The 18,574-nt window shown below is 42.7% G+C and overlaps 1 protein-coding gene and 1 long non-coding RNA gene across 4 annotated transcripts; one reads left to right on the top strand and one right to left on the bottom strand.

The window, feature by feature from the left end:
• Positions 1–6,589: 6,589 nt before the first annotated feature.
• LOC113418585 (uncharacterized) lies at positions 6,590–15,373 on the top strand. Of its 3 annotated transcripts, none has more exons than XM_026677550.2 (12): positions 6,590–6,769; positions 6,885–6,996; positions 8,194–8,287; positions 10,926–10,980; positions 11,258–11,398; positions 11,771–11,931; positions 12,063–12,161; positions 12,376–12,521; positions 13,213–13,387; positions 14,603–14,715; positions 14,796–14,880; positions 15,045–15,373. In XM_026677550.2, the coding sequence occupies exons 1-12, from the start codon at positions 6,646–6,648 to the stop codon at positions 15,099–15,101; spliced, it is 1,362 nt and encodes a 453-aa protein (XP_026533335.1). In that variant the 5' UTR covers positions 6,590–6,645; the 3' UTR covers positions 15,102–15,373. The 3 variants fall into 3 exon arrangements, with proteins under 3 accessions (XP_026533335.1, XP_026533336.1, XP_087802652.1); XM_026677551.2 differs by having other exon boundaries at positions 14,606–14,715; XM_087946526.1 differs by lacking the exon at positions 14,603–14,715.
• On the bottom strand, positions 10,681–12,503 carry LOC148129332 (uncharacterized). Its single transcript, XR_015745826.1, has 2 exons — positions 12,370–12,503; positions 10,681–11,528 (listed from the first exon to the last, which is right to left on the bottom strand). It is a non-coding gene; the product is annotated as an uncharacterized LOC148129332 (long non-coding RNA).
• Positions 15,374–18,574: the final 3,201 nt, after the last annotated feature.

The following is an 18,574-nucleotide window of genomic DNA, read 5'->3' on the forward strand; positions in this document are numbered from 1 at the left end:
ATTAGGCAAACCAAAACCTCCTCTAATTCTAGCATCTTGTAAAAGTTTTAGCTTTATTCTCGCTTTCTTACCTTGCCATATATACTTCAACACAATTTTATTTAAGTCTTCAAAATAGTCTTTTCCGAGCCTAACTGCTATTGTTTGAAACAAATATAAGATTCTGGGTCATCTTGATTGTTGAGATTCTCCCTATTAATGACAATTGTAGATTTTCCCATTTCTTCAAATCTAAGGCTATCTGTTGGTAAAAAAATGATTTCTAACCCATCAGAAAAGTAAAAATTTATTAATTTTGGATTTGTGATAAAGCAACGTGATATTGAAGCCAGGAGTGAATGTGCAATGTTGATCTGAACCTGCATGTCTCGCATGTCTCGTCGTCTCTCTCTCTCTCTGTGAGCATCGGAACTCTTTACATGCTGTGGATGTTGGGAGGGGCTGGAGTTTCCCACATGCTACAAACAAAAAGACCTTTCTACCCACCCACCCACCCCTCCTGTCTGCTCAATTTGCCTTCCTACTATCTCAGAGACTCTGTTTGCATAACAAGGAGAGTTAGAAATTTCCCGTTCTCCAAAGATAGTCAAATCTCAGTTGGAAAGTTTGAGAAATCTTGCTTGTATTTTTAAACGGAAACCAGAAGCTGATTTTGCTATCTGCATCATTTGGAAAGGAAAGGCTGTGTCTCAAAGGCGAAGGAAAGGCTGTGTCTCAAATTACACCTCCCAACTGGAAGAGTCAATTTGTAAAACAAAGGGAGGAGCCAGAGTTTACCCATCTGCCCTGCTACAATTTTTAACAACTGAGGACAATCTGCTATCTTTTTCTTCCTTTTTTCCTTCTGAGACAAAGACTGTATCTAGCTCTCCAGATGCTTCAACAGGAAGTCAGTCATTAAAATACCTCATCAGACCCCTTGTCTTAAACTCTCTGCATGCTGTTTGCATGGTGGGAGGGGCTGGAGTTCCCCACATGCTACAAACAAAGAGCTTTCTAACCCACTCCCCTCTTCTCTGCTCAACTTCCAAAGGAAACCATTTGGCTGCTAGGAGGAATCCCTCCCCTTCTTTCTCTATCAACCCACAGATGATCAGGAGTCTGTCTGGATTACAAAGAGGAATTTTAACAGGACTCTGTAAGATTTCTGAATCTGGTACTCAAAGAAAAATCTCCCTGTGTTTCCAATATGTGTTTGCATTGATAACTCCTTTTGAAATTATTGTGAACATTTAATCAATTTAATTCCAATATTCCAAGATTACCTACAACCTACCAGCTCCATCTGGTGGTCAAGAAGAAATTTACAGTGAAGTAATTTTATTTTATTTTCAAGAGTGGGCAAGGGGTCCCCCCTCCTTTTCTCTTCAGCCCACTGCCCCCTTCTGGTGGTCAACAAATTTTTTTTCCCTTATGTGATTCCCCCCCCCCACAATTTATCAAATATTGACCAGGGTGTTATGAAACTATTGTGCACCATTTAACCAACTTACTTCAAAGGTTCCAAGAGTAACTGCAACCTAACATGGGCATAGCAACAGCGTCTTCCAGACCCTCTGCTGCCACCTTGTGAAGCAAGCGACCCTTATAGGCATATTTTTGCGTTCTGCCCTCAAGTCTTCAGGCTACGCTGTGCATATTTCTGCGTTCAGCCCTCTAGTCCTCAGACTTTGCGACGCAACCTCTAGTGCCCTTTTTTGTTGCAAGCTCACACTGCACCCTAGAAGCAGCCATACCATGTGCTGTGCTAGCATCGCCCAGACTCTGCAGTGCCACCTATGTGCTCAAGTATTAAATCCAGCAGCAATTCTACCTTCTGCCAACTGCTTGCAGTGTACCCTATTACAAAAAAGGAATTGCACAAAACCACTAGAACTTTCCAGAATTTTTCCTTTGCCAATTTGAAGCATGGCAACTTCCTCAGCCATGACAGATGTCTCTGATGTACCAGAAGACCTAAATAGTCCACCCACCCTTGATGTAAACATGGAGCCTGGCTCCCAACAACCGCCTTTAGATGTCCAACCCAATGGAGAAGCTGCAATACCTCCGAAAACCTATGACCTCAGAAAGAGTAAGAAGCTTACCAAACCTATGGAAGAACTCTTGAAGAACGATTGGCAGCAGCAATATTGCCGCTATACAGACTCATGGGTGAAACTAAATTGACCCGCGAGGGGTTGAGGGAGGTTTCCTCCATTCTTGCCTGCACTCATGGACTGATAATAGCTTTTCTTTTTATCAGTACGTGATGGGTTAGGAAAAGAACCATTTTTTACTCTGCAATGCTGATATACAAAGGATTGATCATTATTAAAAGAGCTTCGTCACAAATGTGAGTTATGAAGATACCTGATGTACCAATAAATGTACTTTGTTATGGATGTTTTGTGGAATTATCTATCTGCATCTGCATAGCCACAAATCCACCTCATGAGACAGGACAGAAAAACTATAAAGTATAACCTTGACTGAGACAGTTTTTTTTCTACTTTATACAGGTAAGCATTTGAACAAAAGCCAAAAGGCCCTTTGCGACTGACCTGAATACATTGGCTCAATTAATTTATTTTAATAGTGTAAGAAATGAGATTTGAAACCTCTGAAGTCTTTTTAAAGAAGGCTTCAGAATGACAATATTTGCATTCATAGCATCGATGAGAGCAGGAGAAAAGTCATCTCATCACTTACAGAAGGAAAGAGGCGAAAGAAAAAAACACAGTTGATTTTCATAAATGGCTGTGTTGATTTGAATAAAGGAAAAAAGCTTCTGATGTAAATGAACTCTTGAATAACATCTATTTCCTCAGGACCTTGCAATATATATTTTTAAAATCCTTGTTTTCTTTTTTTACTCAAGCAAAACATAAGCAAAAAGCATTCAGGTGAATGCAGCATTTCACACAAAATTGAGGTTTTTTCCAGCAGTGCAATAACACTAAATTAATCCAAATCCCTGGAGATATTAGATTATAATAGCTCCTGGTGCTTACTACTGTATAGCAATAGATTCCAGACTGCATCTATTAACAGATGCCAAAGTTTCTGTTGAGGAGACATCTTTGCAGTGGCAAATACTACTCCAGAATTTTTCCAGTGTTGTGATTACTCACTGAAGCGTAAAGTGCTAAAATACAATACAGCTATCATGGCCTCTCAAGAAAACTTTGAGACCATGAATTACAAAGCAGCCTTTTTTATATAGAAGAGAAAGGTGTGAAAAAAGAGAAGTGCAAGCAATAGATGGAAACTAATCAAGTAGAGAAACAATCTAGAACTAAGAAGAAATTTCCTGATAGTGAGAACAATTAATCAGCGGAACAGCTTTCCTTCAGAAATTGTGGGTGCTCTGATACTGGAGGTTTTTAAGAAGAGATTGGATAACCATTTGTCTATAATAGAATAGGGTTGCTTAGCCTAGGAGTCCTCCAAGGTACCTTCCAACTCTGTTATTCTGTTAAGTTCTGTATCTTCCAAAACTTTTTTATCAATCATGTTACACAATATATTGTCTTAGAAAAGATGAATTATGAAAGCAAATCTGATAGTTAAATATATTACCAAACTGGTCTGCCTTCATGAGCAAAGGTGAGTTTATACCATTACAGGCAATCTCAACTTATAACCATAACTAAGTCCAAAGTTACAGTGGTAAATCATTGTTAAGCGGTCACCACATAACTGGGCTGATTTTACAACCTTCTTTTTTGCAGTGGTAGTTAAGTGAAAGCATTTTACCTAATGGTCATTTTTTGTGGGAAACTGGAAGTAAACACCAGAAATCAGTAAAAAACATCACAATTATTGTCATGTGACTGTGGGATGCTGCAAACAATCATAAAGTATGTCAGTTGCCAAGCATCTGTTGGAAGAAATAGCCTTCTGGGTTTAGTTCCAAGTGGGGAAAAAGACACTGGAAACATGGAGGCTGTTTGGAAAGATGGTTTAATGGTGGACAGGACCACATGGCTTGGAGCTCCAAAGTGAAAAGGATGATCACATGCTTCAAGATGTTAGGTGAAGGAAAAGAAGGGAGGGCTGAGATGCTGAGAGTCCCTTATATACCCTCTGTTGGCATTTGAATTTGAGCTTGTATTCTGATTGGTTGTCAGATTCCCATGGGGCCATGCAGGGGCAACTCTTAGGCTGTCCTGAATGCCAGGCTTGGTTAAGCCTTGCTGGATGATGATGTAATGAAAGGGCTTTGGGCAATTCCTATTATAGCTCTACCTGGAGATCTTTGTTATATAAAATATTCTGACCCAGGCCTTAATGGCCCACCCATTAACAAAGGTGGGGTGAGCTTCTGCTTCTGTGATGAGTTTCTGCTTCTGAGTTTCTACTCTTTTTAGGGGAAATATTCTGCCTTTTTAATATTTCCTAGGATATTTCATTTTTCTAGGAGAGGGGTGGGTGATAACTTCCTACACATCCAAAATCCAATCGCGCGCGCGTGTGTGTGTGTGTGTGGCCATTGTAACTTCAAAATTGTGTGTGTGCCATTCTAACTCCAACCTTTTGGGGGTGGGGTCTATTGTAATTTTGAACAATCATTAAGCTACTGGTCATATTTCAAGGACAACCTCCAGTTCAAATAAAACATTTTAGGAATTGCTGAATCCACTATAGGAAGAAAGTGTAAGAGGGAGTTAATGTTCCTTGACCAACCAATCAGAGGAAAGCTTGGGTTAGATCTGAGATTAGATAAAGGCCCTAGGTTTCTGTATCTAGAAATTTTTATTAATTTTTATTATTCATCTGTTTAGATTTACCTTCACTCCATCTTGACTTCTTGATATATTAGCCCTGTTGTTCATTTATGGAACTGGAATGGATAAATCATTAACTACCCTTAAACTGACCTCTCAAGCAGGTTCTAAACCATTTGATTATATTGCCCCTGGTTAGATTTGAATACTGTTTTTTTAATTCCTTTTCACAGAATGTCAGGTTGTTTTGAACCTTACAAAAGGTTTACAAGAGTTTAAGAATAGAAAAAAAACAGATACCATTACTTAGTTTTGCAATTCCAGGAACACCAAACCTGTTTTACAGCCAGAGGGATTTAAAAGACAGGTGAGACTCTCTCACAGTTTGAGTATTTGTATTTGAATGTTGCCTAAGTCCTTTCTAAAGCAAATGGAAAGCTTCCAAACAAGATTTGCACTCCAGAGTCAACTCTGGATCAAGTACATAATTTTTACAGGGATTCCAGAAATTATTACCTTTCCTTGTATCTTCCCTGCATTTTCTCTCAACTTTTTCCCCTATAAAAATATGCAAGATTTACTAGAAACCCATTAATAATTATAGCCCCAGAAACTTTTATTTTGGAAACAATCTGGGATTATATGATGTTTGTCAGCTTTCCTTACTAGATAAGATGCGTTGGAAAAACTTACTTTCTGGGAAGAACATTTGAAATCTGGTGGATTAGATTACTAAAAGATAGAAAGTGGGAAACCGGATTGGTGAAGCTTGTTTTGGGACAGCAAGCATTATAGGAGCCTGGAAAGATTTCCTAATTGCTTAATGTGAAAAATGACATCTATATGCTACTAAAACCTTTGTTCCTATAATCTTTAACTAGATGAAACAGTGCATCATAGAGCAACGTTTGAACCAAATATCTCAAATGGACTAATTTACAGAATACATTCAAAATCTGAGATCCATGATTCACATGGAAATTTGGCAAATTTCATAAAATATTTATTACACTGGCCTGATTTCCTAGGATTTTGCCTGTGAGGACAAAGTGTTTGTTTAAGGTAGTGTTGTGGTTCAAAAGACCAAGGCTACAATTTCTCAGCCCAATTTATAGAATTTATACCAGTTCTCTAATATAGTTCTTATCTCACCTCCCAATCAAAACCTTATACTGTATAATTCCACCATATCTAGAAGGCAAAGAGTCAAAGTCAAGTCAAAGGTTGTTTTCTAGAGAAACAGGTTGTCGTTTTTTTTGGTTCCCTTCGAATCACCGTTAGCTCCTGACTGCTTGGACTAGTCTTTGCAGTTTCTTGACAAGATTTTGCCTTCATCCTAGAGAGAATAACTGGCCCATGATCACCCAGCTGGCTTTGTGTCTAAGGCAGGACTATTTTTGTCTGATGCCTTAACCACACCAACCTGGCTCTCTTTAGAGTCCTTTAGATAAAATATGAAAACAGCAACTGTTTGCACTACAAAAAATAATATTCGGGCAATCGCAACTGCCTTCATTAAAACGATTCAGATGACTTCTAAAGACAAAGAAAAAAAAACAGGAAGAATAGGAGGGCCAGAACCAATTTAAATGCAGTGTCCCCAACGACTTTATGTTTCCACATTTGCATCCTTTATTCGCACTAAGCGTCCCCGAATAAGCGCAGTAGGGTGGGGAACCCTAAATTTCTGCAGAGACCACTACCACATAATCAATCCCCTTAGGTCCAGACGGCAAGGCTAAAATCGCGTTCTGTGGCTACGAGACTTCATGGGAATTGTAGTTCTGTGAGGTAGTACCGAGAGACGTCGATCGTAAAGTACGTTTATGCGCCCGCGCCCCGCTTGTCCTCCCCGTGAAATGCCTTTCGGGAGTTGTAGTTCTTTCCCTCCCTCTTCCCTTTGCTGCTTCCGTTGCCGGTTTCGCCGCCAGAAACTATGCCAGGGAGCCGGGGTGGGAAGCCTCGGAAAGCCGCCAACCCCATCGTAGGGGTTGGGACGGAATCGGTGACAGAACGAGTCCTCTACGAGTCCCACTCGCTTTATGTGCATCCGAAGCATGGTGAGAGTTGAGGAGATAGGTTGGGGGGGCGGGGAGGGAGGGCCCGGATCTTTCTCTTTTGGGAGGTGAAATAACACACCAAGGTTCAGCCATAACTTTCCCCCTCTGCTTCCAGGTTTGGTGTCCATAGGAGAGCGCCTGGGCCTGAACCTGCTTCCCCCTCGCCGTAGAGTGACTGTCATGGTGATGGGCAACCACAGTGCTGGGAAGAGCAGTTTTATCAACTGGTGAGCTGAAGGGGAATGCCAGAAAATGAATCAAGGGAAGTCAAAACTGGGAATGGCATCATTAGGACATGGAACCAATGGGTGTTGATATTGGTGCAGGGCATTATGGGCAAATCCAAATGGAGAGGGTGATACAGCACATGGCATTCTGGGAAAATCCTAGAAAATTATCTTTAGTACAGGTAATACTTGACTTATGACCACAGTTAAGCCCAAAATTTATGCTGTTAAGTGAGACATTACTTAAATTAATTTTGCCCCACTTTACAACTTTTTGTGCCACTGTTGTTAGGTGAATCACTGCTGTTGTTAGTGATACTATTGTTAAGCAAATCTAGTTTCCCCCTTGACTTTTCTTGTCAGAAGGTCACAAAAAGATAGCAAAATATGACCCTGGGATACTATAACAATCATAAATATGAGTCAGTTGACAAGAGTTTGAATTTTGATCATGTGACCATGGGGATGTTGCAACAGCCGTAAGTGTGAAAAATGATCATAAGTCACCTTTTTCTGTGATGTTGTAAGTTTGAATGGTCACTAAATGAACCATTATAAATCAAGGACTACCTGTACAAGAAATTGCATGTATCCTGTAGGTTATGGAGTTTGGGAGAGTTCAGCTCTTGCAGAAATTGTTGCTTCTAATTTATTTTAACTATAATTCTGGTAAAAAAAATTGTGAAGTTATTGTTCATTTGTTTCCATCTGAAATTAAGAAGGTGTATTATAGAAAGACTTCCATTTAAGTTGGCAGTCTGAAAAGCTGAACTTCTCAATAGCTCCTCTGAGAAAAAGATTCTCCATTCTTACACTTCTGTCCAAGTTTATATCAAAAGAAGTGATTAAAGGCTACTGAGAAAAGATGCATAAACAAAATGAATATAGTTTGTCAATTATACTGAATATGATCTGGAAGATATTAATATTTTTACTGACTAGTTTTAAAACAGGGAGAGGAATTGTAATCCATAGACACCTAAATTATTGTGTCATTGACACAAATGATGCTGTTGTAACAGACAAACAAATGGGTGTGGAGACACTTGTAGCAATTTACCAACCCAGGACATTTCAGGAAATTGGCTCTGAATGTGTAGTAATACTGTACTTCCCACCTTCAGTTCAGATTTGGCCATATTTTGCACACAAAGAAGAGAAAGATTCTACCTTGGTTTTCTTGACATATTTGTGTAGGTATGTGGAGGAACACATCCAACGTACTGGGGTTGCTATTGAGACTCAAGGCTTTACCTTCATCACCAGTGGAAAGAAGCGAGAATCTCTCACGGTGAGATGTACAGAGACACTCATTTTTAATATAACAGTGCATGTATCTCTGTTATGGCTATTGCTATTTAATCAGTAAGACTTGTCCTTCTTCAATATGCCAGCCACTGTCCATCCTTTCAAGCAGTCAATTGTTCTCTCCTCCAGTTTTGTTTTACTTTGCTTTGTTTACCCATCAGCAGCCAATCAACATGCAACTATTGAACAGGCTTACATAAAGGTATTTAAAAGTTCCTCTCCCCACCCTTTTCATTTCCCTCCCCCTTAAAAAAGCTTAGGTTTCTATTAACTGCTGATGTTTTCTTCCTGTGCATGTGTAGTGCAGATTTGGTTGGGGAGCTATAATTTTACGGTAGCTGTCTTAATAACAATAAGCAGTAATAAAGAATGCAGAAAGTTGTGTTTCACAACATCTGGATGGCCACAGATTTCCCTCCACCTATACCGGGTTCTGCAACCTTAAACACTCAAGAGCCATTTAGACCCATTTCCCATAGAAAACGCCAGAGCCACAAAACCTGGATGGGCATGGCCAACTTGACATCACTCACTGCTACCCAGTCATATGATACACACCCCAACCATGCCTACCCAGGTTTTATGGCTCCCAGTGTTTTCTATGGGAAACAGGTATCTGTGTGTATGTGTGTGTGTCTCTCTTTTTCCCCCTCCCCCATCTGTCTCTGTCCCTCCCTCCCTCTCTCTCTCTCTCCCTCTCCCTCTCTCTCTCATGTGTCAGACATGATATTCTTCCGATTAAAATCGAATTCCGATTTTTTTGGAAATCGCCCCCTTTCCCCCCCTTCTTCTCCTCCTTCCCCTCCCCTCGGAGGCCCCTGAGTCAGGAGTTGCTACCTCCGGCGCGGCTCCAGTCCCGTGTTGCCTCGGGAAGGGAAAGGCAAAAGGAAGAGCCGCAGCGGCGCTTTGCAACAGCAGCAGCGGCACCGGAGGCTCAGGCGCAGCAGCTCCCGGTTTTGCCTTTCCCTTCCCAAGGCAACGCGGGACTGGAGTCGCGCGGAGCCGCGCTGACGGTAGCAACTCCTGACAGCCCCAGCCGGACACCTGTGCGGAGCCTGGGCAGTGCGAGCGGAGGCCGCTGAGCAGCAGGAAAAGGGAGCTGGGCAGCCACGGACCATCCGTCTCTCCGTGCAACACGCCACCGCCCGGCCCTGGCGAGGGAAAGCAGCGGACGCTCCCCGGGCGGCGGCCTCAGCCCCACCCGCAGGGAAGCGGCTGCCCAGCCCCGATTTTTTTTTTCAGAGGGGAATATCATGCCTGTGTGTGTGTGTGTGTGTGTGTTCCCTCTTGAACCATTTCCAAAAATAGGTGAAGATTGGGGTTGTTTTTTTTGCTGATGTTATTCTTTCTTCTTCTTTGGGTGCTTTTTACCCTATGATTTAAATCAAGACTCATTTGAGGTTCCCAGACAAATAAAATTCTTTCCTCCCCCTGCTGTGGCTCTGTCAATTGAACCCACCACTGGCTGGCCCCACCCCTCGCCCTTCCCTCTCAGTCACTCCTTGCCTGGCCTGGGAAGGTAAGGGCGACAGCGGGGGATGGAGACTCACTCCATATTCCAGAGCAGGAGCGAAGTGCCCCTGTACTTGCTTCATCTCTTACTGGATCTCACAGGTGCTTCTTCCAGCCCTTGTGGGTGCTGCACCTTGGTCACTCGGGGAAATGCATGACTTGCTGTCTGCCCTAAGACGCATTGTAGTGGGCTCCAGGAGGAGGAGGGGACACTGTCTCCCTCATTGTGAAGCACGCTAAATTTATCTGCTCCGCAAGGCACTGTGAGAGCGCAAATTTAATTTAGCCTGCCCGCTGCTCTCGTGGCATCTTGTGCAGCACAGCTAAATTTAGCAAGCTTCACAATGGGGGAGACAGCGTCCACTCCTCCTCCTGAAGCCCATTATGATGCTGAGCATCAGCCACATCTGGGCCAGGCCAATGTCTCGGGGCAGAAAGCAAGTCATGCATCTCCCTGAGCGACCAAGGTTCACGTAGCACCAACAAGGGCCAGAAGAAGCACCCGCGAGACGAGGCACCTACCAGGGTGCTTTGCTCCCGCTCTGAAATATGGTGTCCCCCACCATCACATTTACCTTCTCAGGCCAGGTGAGGAGTGACTGGGAGGGGAGGGTGAGGGGTGGGGCCAGCCAGTGGTGGGTTCAGCCGACAGGGAGCCACAGCAGGGGGATGAAAGAGTCACATGCGTCTCTGGAGCCACAGGTTGCTGACACCTGACCTAGACTCTGCGGTGAGTTTGCTTGTGGTTTAGAGCAAGCATGTGACTTGCTTCCTAGGGTCACATGTTATTCAGATGTTTAGACTTTCAAACATTACTTTAGAAAGGCATATTTTACGTGTCCAAAAAGGAAAATGCATGAGACACAATAAAATTAATATTTAATTAATTCAGTTGCAATAAGTTGCACTTACTTTGGTCCTGGGCCTATCTAGCTTTTGAGCATACACACTGGCATTCCACATAAAAGATCAAAGGCAGCCATCAGCCTTGAAATAGTTGTGCACAGTTGCTAAATAGAACTTGTCTAATTACTTTAAAAGCCATCTGCTACAGCCATAGTAATATCATGTATGCTAAAGCCTTCTGTTCTTCTACTCCTTTCCTGCAGGGCAATGCTACACTCCACCTCTACCCTCATTTTCAGATTTTGCAGAACTTCAAAGGTTAGTTACAGACTAAAGATAAATCAAGGGTTGGCTTTTAATTCAGAACAGCATTGTGTGGTCTGAATGAGTATTGCCTTTGATCAGGAAGCTGACATTTAAAAGTTGGGGTAATTGATCATTGACAGCTTGCCTGTGATAATTCATATCAGTAATGAAATTTGAAGTATGGCCTCTGGTTTTAGGATTATTAGAAGGAAAATATTGTGTCTGTTATCGGTTAATAGCAAGAAGCTGTTAGTAAATTTTAACATTCTGCTGTTTATCATTCATTTAGGAGTGCCAGAATACCTGAGTACTGAGATTTGTACCTCCAAGCAGAAACAATTTCCTCTGATCACTTTTCTTGATACTCCAGGCTTGGTAGATGGTGATATGAAATACCCTTTTGATGTGGAGGGAGCACTGATCTGGTTTGGTGAGTATAACTTCAGGAAATAGTCTTGGTTCTTGAAGAAGGATTCTATTACATTGGAACCTGGAGCCTCAAGAAGTTTTGAAAACATGTTTCTCAAGTCATCCTAGCCCTCAAAATGAAATAGATGTGCCTGAAAAAAAGTTGAATCAGAAGATGGATTAATATAGGTAACCCAGGAACGGTTTCAGTCTTAGTAAAAATCCTGAAAAAAAATATAGGCATGGTGATGGGAGAACAGAATTTAGCATAGGGCATTTTCTACTGTAGTAGCCCTTAGCTTGAAATAAATTGTCTACTGATTTATTATTTCTGTATGAATTTCCTTCCCGTGTTATATAGCATCCTAACTCCATCCCTTGTAATCTTGTTCAGGCCAACTCTGCGATCTTATCCTGGTCTTCTTTGATCCCATGGGGCAGGCTCTTTGCAAACGGACCTTAAACATAGTGGAGAAGATCAATGAAGAGCACGGAGACAAGTTACACTTTTATCTGAGCAAAGCTGATGAGGCAGGCTCCGAGGGTGACCGGCAGGTAAAAATCTCCCATGGATAATGGGCACAGATTGGGATGGGGAATGGCCCTCTCATGGAACAGAAGGAATTAAGAATGGCAGTTTATAAAATCATGTTTGTATGTGGGTTTTTTTCCTTTTTGTCTGACAGCGGGTGCTGATGCAAATTGTTCAAGAACTTTGTAAACGCCCTGGCCTCAATAAATGTGGGTTTGACATGCCTACAATTTACATTCCCAACTCCAATAAGGTGAGTTACAAGCTTGGAGTTATTTTAGATGTAAGAGTGAAGAAGAAGCCATGATTAATCCAGGCTTCTGGAAGGATGGGTGAGCCTTGGGATGGATGGAAGAGAAGAGCTTGTTGGTCAGCATCCTATGAGGATGCGGAAGAAATTGGGACTGAAAATAGAATGCTGATAGGTTCTCTGAAAAATGGTGATATATGTTTTCACTCGCCCTTAGCCGAGTCGGTGCGTTAATCATATTGAGGCAGTCTGTTGCACAATTGAGAAGACCATCAGCCAGACTGTGCAGAATACACTCAATGCCCTGGAAAGGGATTGCCGGCTCATTGAAGAGGCCACACAGCATTTGCTAGAGAATGACAAGTAAGAACATAGCATTGTGGGAGTGGGAGTCTTGACATCTGAGAGGTCCTATCATTTACAACAAAAGAGGGATGGTAAATCAGATCCCAGGTGGAAAACTGGGTATGTGAATTTGTATATAAGATGGCAAATTGAGTCACCTTGTGGCGAGATGGGTGGCAAATAAATTGAACTAATAATAAAAAATAAATTGAGAACAGAGTGGAAAATCTTGACAGCTATTGAGAGATAAATGATAGATTGCTATGGAAGGAAAATTGAGTAGAAAGTGAGTAGAAAAAGTATTGAAAGCATGCTGTTAAGCTGTTCACTTGACCTATCTCAAAGGATTGTTATGTAATTTATAGCACAGTCTTGCACACATTTACCCGGAAATAAATCCCACAGAAATGGAGCATTGTAATGAATTGCAATGTAGACTAATAATATAGACTTCTTTAAAGGATGGCTGGTCACATATTCAACTATTTCAAATGTAACTAGGATTGGAAGGTTCTGGCTGCTGATCTTTACTTTAAAAGGGGTGACAAGATTACAGTTAGAGAGAAAAAAAAGTCCTAGGAAACTAATATCTGCGAGAGTGCTGAAGATAGGCTATTTCTAGGGGAATGCAGGATTTAATGCTATTTAGCTAAATTTCTTCCCAAATTCCATATGCTGACTTCACTTTTTCACTTTTTCTGTTACTCAGAGAGGCCAGAAACAGCAACTTCCATGCTTTCTTTCGTGGGATACTTCTGGGCATAGCGGGTTGCCTATTGCCTATTTTTCTTCTTCTGGCATTGTTATTTGGCACAACGTTTGCTCACGAACTGTGGACCTTGGTCCTGGGGGAGAAGCAAATCCAGACCCTGGAACTATACACAGTGAGTACTTTTGTGTCTGTTTCCTAGAGTCCCCAAAACACCCTTTTCTCACTTTAAAATACCCCTCACGCCTTGTTCTACTTTGCATAGAAAAAATGGTCCTGGAAATTGAATTCCATAACCTTATAGTCTCAGCTTTCATGCCTTGAGGGTATGGGAAACAGGTTTTTCTAGCCTTACATCCACAAAGCAACAAAAGCTGATAGGTAGGATTTTAAAACATGCAGCTTCTAAAAGCTATAGAACGAGAGAATGAAAAAACAGCACAAAACCCAAGGAAAATGCACCAATAATGAAGAATGGCCTGCTATTGCAAAATTCAGAATCCTGGATTTCTTTTTCTTTCTATCCTGGTGTATTTTTTTTTGTGTGTGTGTTTTTTGCAGAAGAAATATGTAATAATCAAATTTCTAATTCTTACACCAATAGAAATAGAAATTAAAGTTTGCTGTAATTAGAACAGATGATAGGCTAGAGTAATAGGATAAGAATCCAAAGTACAACTTCATTATTCTTTGCATAACTAGCAAAACCACAGTTGAGTAACCTTTACTTCTCTGTCTTCCTTCTCTAAGTTTATAAAGTTTTGGTTATAGCTGGGGAACTTAAGAAACAATCATTTAGAGAATGCCTATTTGTCACAGGTACTTGCTGACTACTTTAATTATAGTTAAAATGTGTGCTAATTATATATACAGGTAATCTGTGACATGACCACAATCAAGCCCAGAATTTATGTTGCTAAATGAGAAATTTATTAAGTGATTTCCCATTTTACTTTCTTGCTACACTTGGTAAGTGAATCACTTCAGTTGTTAAATTAGTAACAATTAATTACTTGAATCTGGATTCCCCATTGACTTTGCTTGTCAAAATGTCACAAAAGATGATCACATGATCCTGGAACACTGCAACCATCATAAATTGGTCATCAACTTTCCAAATGTAAATCACATGATCATGGGGATGCTGCAATGGTTGAGCATGTGAAAAATGGTTATGTTTACTTTTTTCAATGCCGTTGTAACTTCAAACGGTCACTAAACGAACTCTTGTAAATCAAGGATTACCTGTATATTATTGCCATAAAATTTAGATATTGTTGGTAGAAATGTATTTTTTATATTATTATTTTATTAAAAGTGTAAGTGGATATATTTATGTTTTCCTCAGGTAATATCAAGTATACCATTTATTCTTAATCCTACTTTTCAGCAGCCAGTTGCATCATTTTGGAGGCTTGTCCCTGAAGATCAAACCTTTACTGTGTTTTTTGGTCTTCTCTTCCTCTCGATTCTCTTCCTACTATTGGCCAGCTACACTCTCAGGTAACAGCATTTCTGTTTACCAGGAAGGGTTGTTCACTACACTTCTTATAATGTTCCTTTGTGACTTTTGTCCCACTTAGAATGAAGCCCACTCTCTCCAAAAAACAGAAGCAGCAGTTGGAAGATCGACGGGATTACGTGTTGTATGAGGTCTTGGCTAAGAAGGTTAATGCTTTGGGAATTTGGATGGGGAGGTTTGAAGTTGTGCCATAAGGCCTGGTACCTATTCTGTAGGACCCACGTGGGCGGGGACATGAGTCCTGCTTGGATTCTGTGGTGGCCGGGTTGACTAGCGCAGCAAATTAAAAAATTACACTTTTTCTCTGCAGAGAAAGCTCTATGAGGAATACCTTCGACAGAGCATTGGTGAGCAGGACTTGAGCTGAAACCAGCCTATTCTGACGAGATACCATGCCCCCTGCCCACACCCCATCAATACTTAGAGAAGAACATTTACAACAGCAAGCTGTGAAAGTCCAGTTGAACCAATCCAGTTGCTATCTCTTTCACATCTCTTTCATGTTAGTTGGATAGGGATGGCATCCTGGGCCCTTTTGAACTGCGACTAACCATACCTCTGATGTCCTACATCTGAAAGGATTGATTTACTGGTTATATTTTTTTGCTAATCTGTTTGCTGCCTATGGATAGAACAGGGGTGGGCAAACTACGGCCCGCGGGACACATCCGGCCCGTTGGTCATTTTAATACGGCCCGCCTCTGAAAAAAAAATATTCCTCTCTGAAAAAAAAAATTGGGGCCGGCCAAAGAGACCCGCGCCCATGCGCCAAAAATTGCACACACAACACGGAGCTGGGCAGCCGCTTCCTGGTAGCGGGGCCAAGGCCACCGCCCGGGAACGCCCACTGCTTTCCCTCGCCAGGGCTGGGCGGTGGCGAGTTGCCCTGCGCTGCGTGGCCCCGCCTGGCAGCGTGCTTCTCAGCTGGTCTCCTCCTCCTCGGCCATACAGAACAAACAGGCAGAGAAGGAGGAGACCAGCCGGCTGGTTGGGGAAGCTTTCTGCGCCGAAAGAGGCAGCTACTAATCTCCGGCTTTGCTCTGCTTCTCCAATGGTCCGGCACCACCCTGTTCTTGTGCTGCGAAAGAGGCGGCTAATGATCTCCGGCTCCGCTCTGCTTCTCCAACATCCGGCGCCGCCCTGTTCTGTGTCAGGCCCAGCAAGTCCGAGCAGCCGGCGCACAGAACAGGGCGGTGCCGGATGTTGGAGAAGCAGAGCGGAGCCGGAGATCTTAACCGCCTCTTTCGCAGCACAAGAAGCCTCCCCAACTGGCCAGCTGCTCTCCTCCTCTGCCTGTTTGTTCTGTATGGCCGAGGAGGAAGAGACCAGCCGGCTGGTTGGGGGAAGCTTTCTGAGCCGAAAGAGGCAGCTACTAATCTCCGGCTTTGCTCCGCTTCTCCAATGGTCCGGCACCACCCTGTTCTTCTTGTGCTGCGAAAGAGGCGGCTAATGATCTCCGGCCCGCTCTGCTTCTCCAACATCCGGCGCCACCCTGTTCTGTGTCAGGCCCAGCAAGTCCGAGCAGCCGGCGCACAGAACAGGGCAGCGCCGGATGTTGGAGAAGCAGAGTGGAGCCGGAGAAGAAGCCTCCCCCAACTGGCAGCACAAGAAGCCTCCCCCAACTGGCCAGGTGCTCTCCTCCTTCTCTGCCTCCTTCTCTGCCTCTCCCCTCTTGCTCCTCACAGTTGCCCTGAGCTGGTGCGGTTCTTTACTTGGGCAGCCAGACGCCCGCAGCAGCGCCCGCAGCAGCAACAGGCAGTTCTGCCCGGGCTCTGCTCAGGTGTCCAGCTGGGGCTGTCAGGAGTTGCTACCACCGGCGCAGCTCCGCGGCTCCAGTCCCACGTTGCCTTGGGAAGGGAAAGGCAAAACCAGGAGCCGCTGAGCCTGAACCTCCGGTGCCGCTGCTGCCGTTGCAAAGCACCGCCGCGGCTCTTCCTTTTTGCCTTTCCCTTCCCGAGGCAACGTGGGACTGGAGCCGCGTGGGAGCCGTGCCGGCAGTAGCAACTCCTGACTCGGGGCCTCCGAGGGGAGGGGAAGGAGGAGAAGAAGGGGGGAAGGGGGGGGCAGTTCCCAAAAAATCTTGTGCTGACCCGGCCCGTCTGTCAAATTTTAAAAGTGAATGCGGCCCCCCGAGCCAAAAAGTTTGCCCACCCCTGGGATAGAATGATGTTTTCAGACCTTATGAGGGGACTGTAGCGGCAAAGACCAACTCTGCATCCAGCTGAACTTGGCTCCTGGTTTTAGGGACGGTAGAGCCCTGCCCGATGTTAAAATATAAAACTTTATAAATCAGTGGTCTGCTTTTTTGGCTCCTATCATAATAGGCAAGTGTATTTGCATCAAGATGTAACAGGAACAATTTCTGGATTGCTGCCTTAGTCGCTCAGTGATCTAAAGCGACAGTTCACATAAGTTCATTATGCTAAACATAGCATAATTTTATCTGTCATTTGTACGTATATACCTCATACTTGTAAATGTACCCATATGCTACAGGCATGCAGCTGACTGTATTCCCTTCCATTTCATATGAGCAAGTGCCTTTATGTAACCATCTCTTGGGAGTGAAGGATGGGATATGGTTCCTGGTAGCAGTCTCTTTATTGTTTGGCCATAGCCCAACCAATGCCAGTACAGTACTTAACACTGTGAGATTTTCCCAGACCTTCTAGGCTTTATAATTTATTCAGCATCCCCTGGAACATGTTGGGAACCCCAAGCCAGCTTTTCCTCCAATGCCGGGAAATATTCTGAAAAAAGGCCATGTTTTGGCCAGTTCAAGCTAACTTGATCGTACTGCACCGCATGCATCAGTTCTGGGATATTACCATTATCATGGCTGTATCTAGAAACATTTTGCTGGCTCTTCAGAGATGCTGTGTATTAAGTCCTTCTGAAGTTGGACTTCAGCTCCCATCAGCCTTAAGTAAAATAATGTAGCTCATGATGTTTTAAAGGAGACATTACTTTGCAGAATTTTAACAGGGTCCTTTATAGTAAGTGCAACAAAAAAATAAAACACATTAATTTCTTTCTTCAATTTGAGCAATTTGGGGATAGAAAAACAGTTGACCGACATCCTAGCTCTGGTAATCCATTAAGATAATTTTCGATGATCTTTATTCCCTGTTCCCCCTCAAGTTGTTGGGGGGATTGGTTTGCATTATCTTTGCTTCTCTGCAAGCTGTCTTTCATCTTGTTGGCATAAGCTTCTGGAGAATGGCATAGATGAAGGATGAGAAACCAAGTTAAATATTTGCCAGAGTTATTTAACATTTATTAGAATGCATCTCTTCTTGGGGTATCGAACTGACCTGAAATCAAAGAACTTAATTTTTATGCCATGTGCACCAGCAAATACTGCCAAGGTACTTGGGGAGGATAGCAGGAGGGATTTGAGTATTTAATAAAAGCTTATTGTAAAATCTGCCTCAGTTCTTTTCTGTTCTGCTCACTGTGAATATGCTTCATTTCAAATAATTGCGAGAAAACAGTTAAGCTGATTTTATTTAGCATGGAAAAACACAAACGCACATCTTAAGGAACTAAGAGTTGAATATAATGCTATTCTCTCTATCCCAATATAGGTTTTTCTTGATCCACTCTCCTGCCCACTCCCTGCTTCCCCAATTTATGTGAGGTTAACATTGCCACATTTCCCCCATACTATAAAATTTACTATATCTCATTTTAAAGAGAAAGAAACAAATTTGGCTACCATTAATAACAGCATTTATAGATGAATCAATTCCCATTCTCAGGATAACTTTCAAAATGATTTAAGACATCACAATATCCTGACTTTTGGGGAGGAACATTGAAGAAGAAAAAAAGTAAGCC

The sequence above is a fragment of the Notechis scutatus genome, chromosome Z (assembly GCF_049901735.1).
Source record: "Notechis scutatus isolate UNSWTSFEM ecotype Mainland chromosome Z, rNotScu1.2, whole genome shotgun sequence".
In the NCBI taxonomy this organism is placed as follows: Eukaryota; Metazoa; Chordata; class Lepidosauria; order Squamata; family Elapidae; genus Notechis; species Notechis scutatus.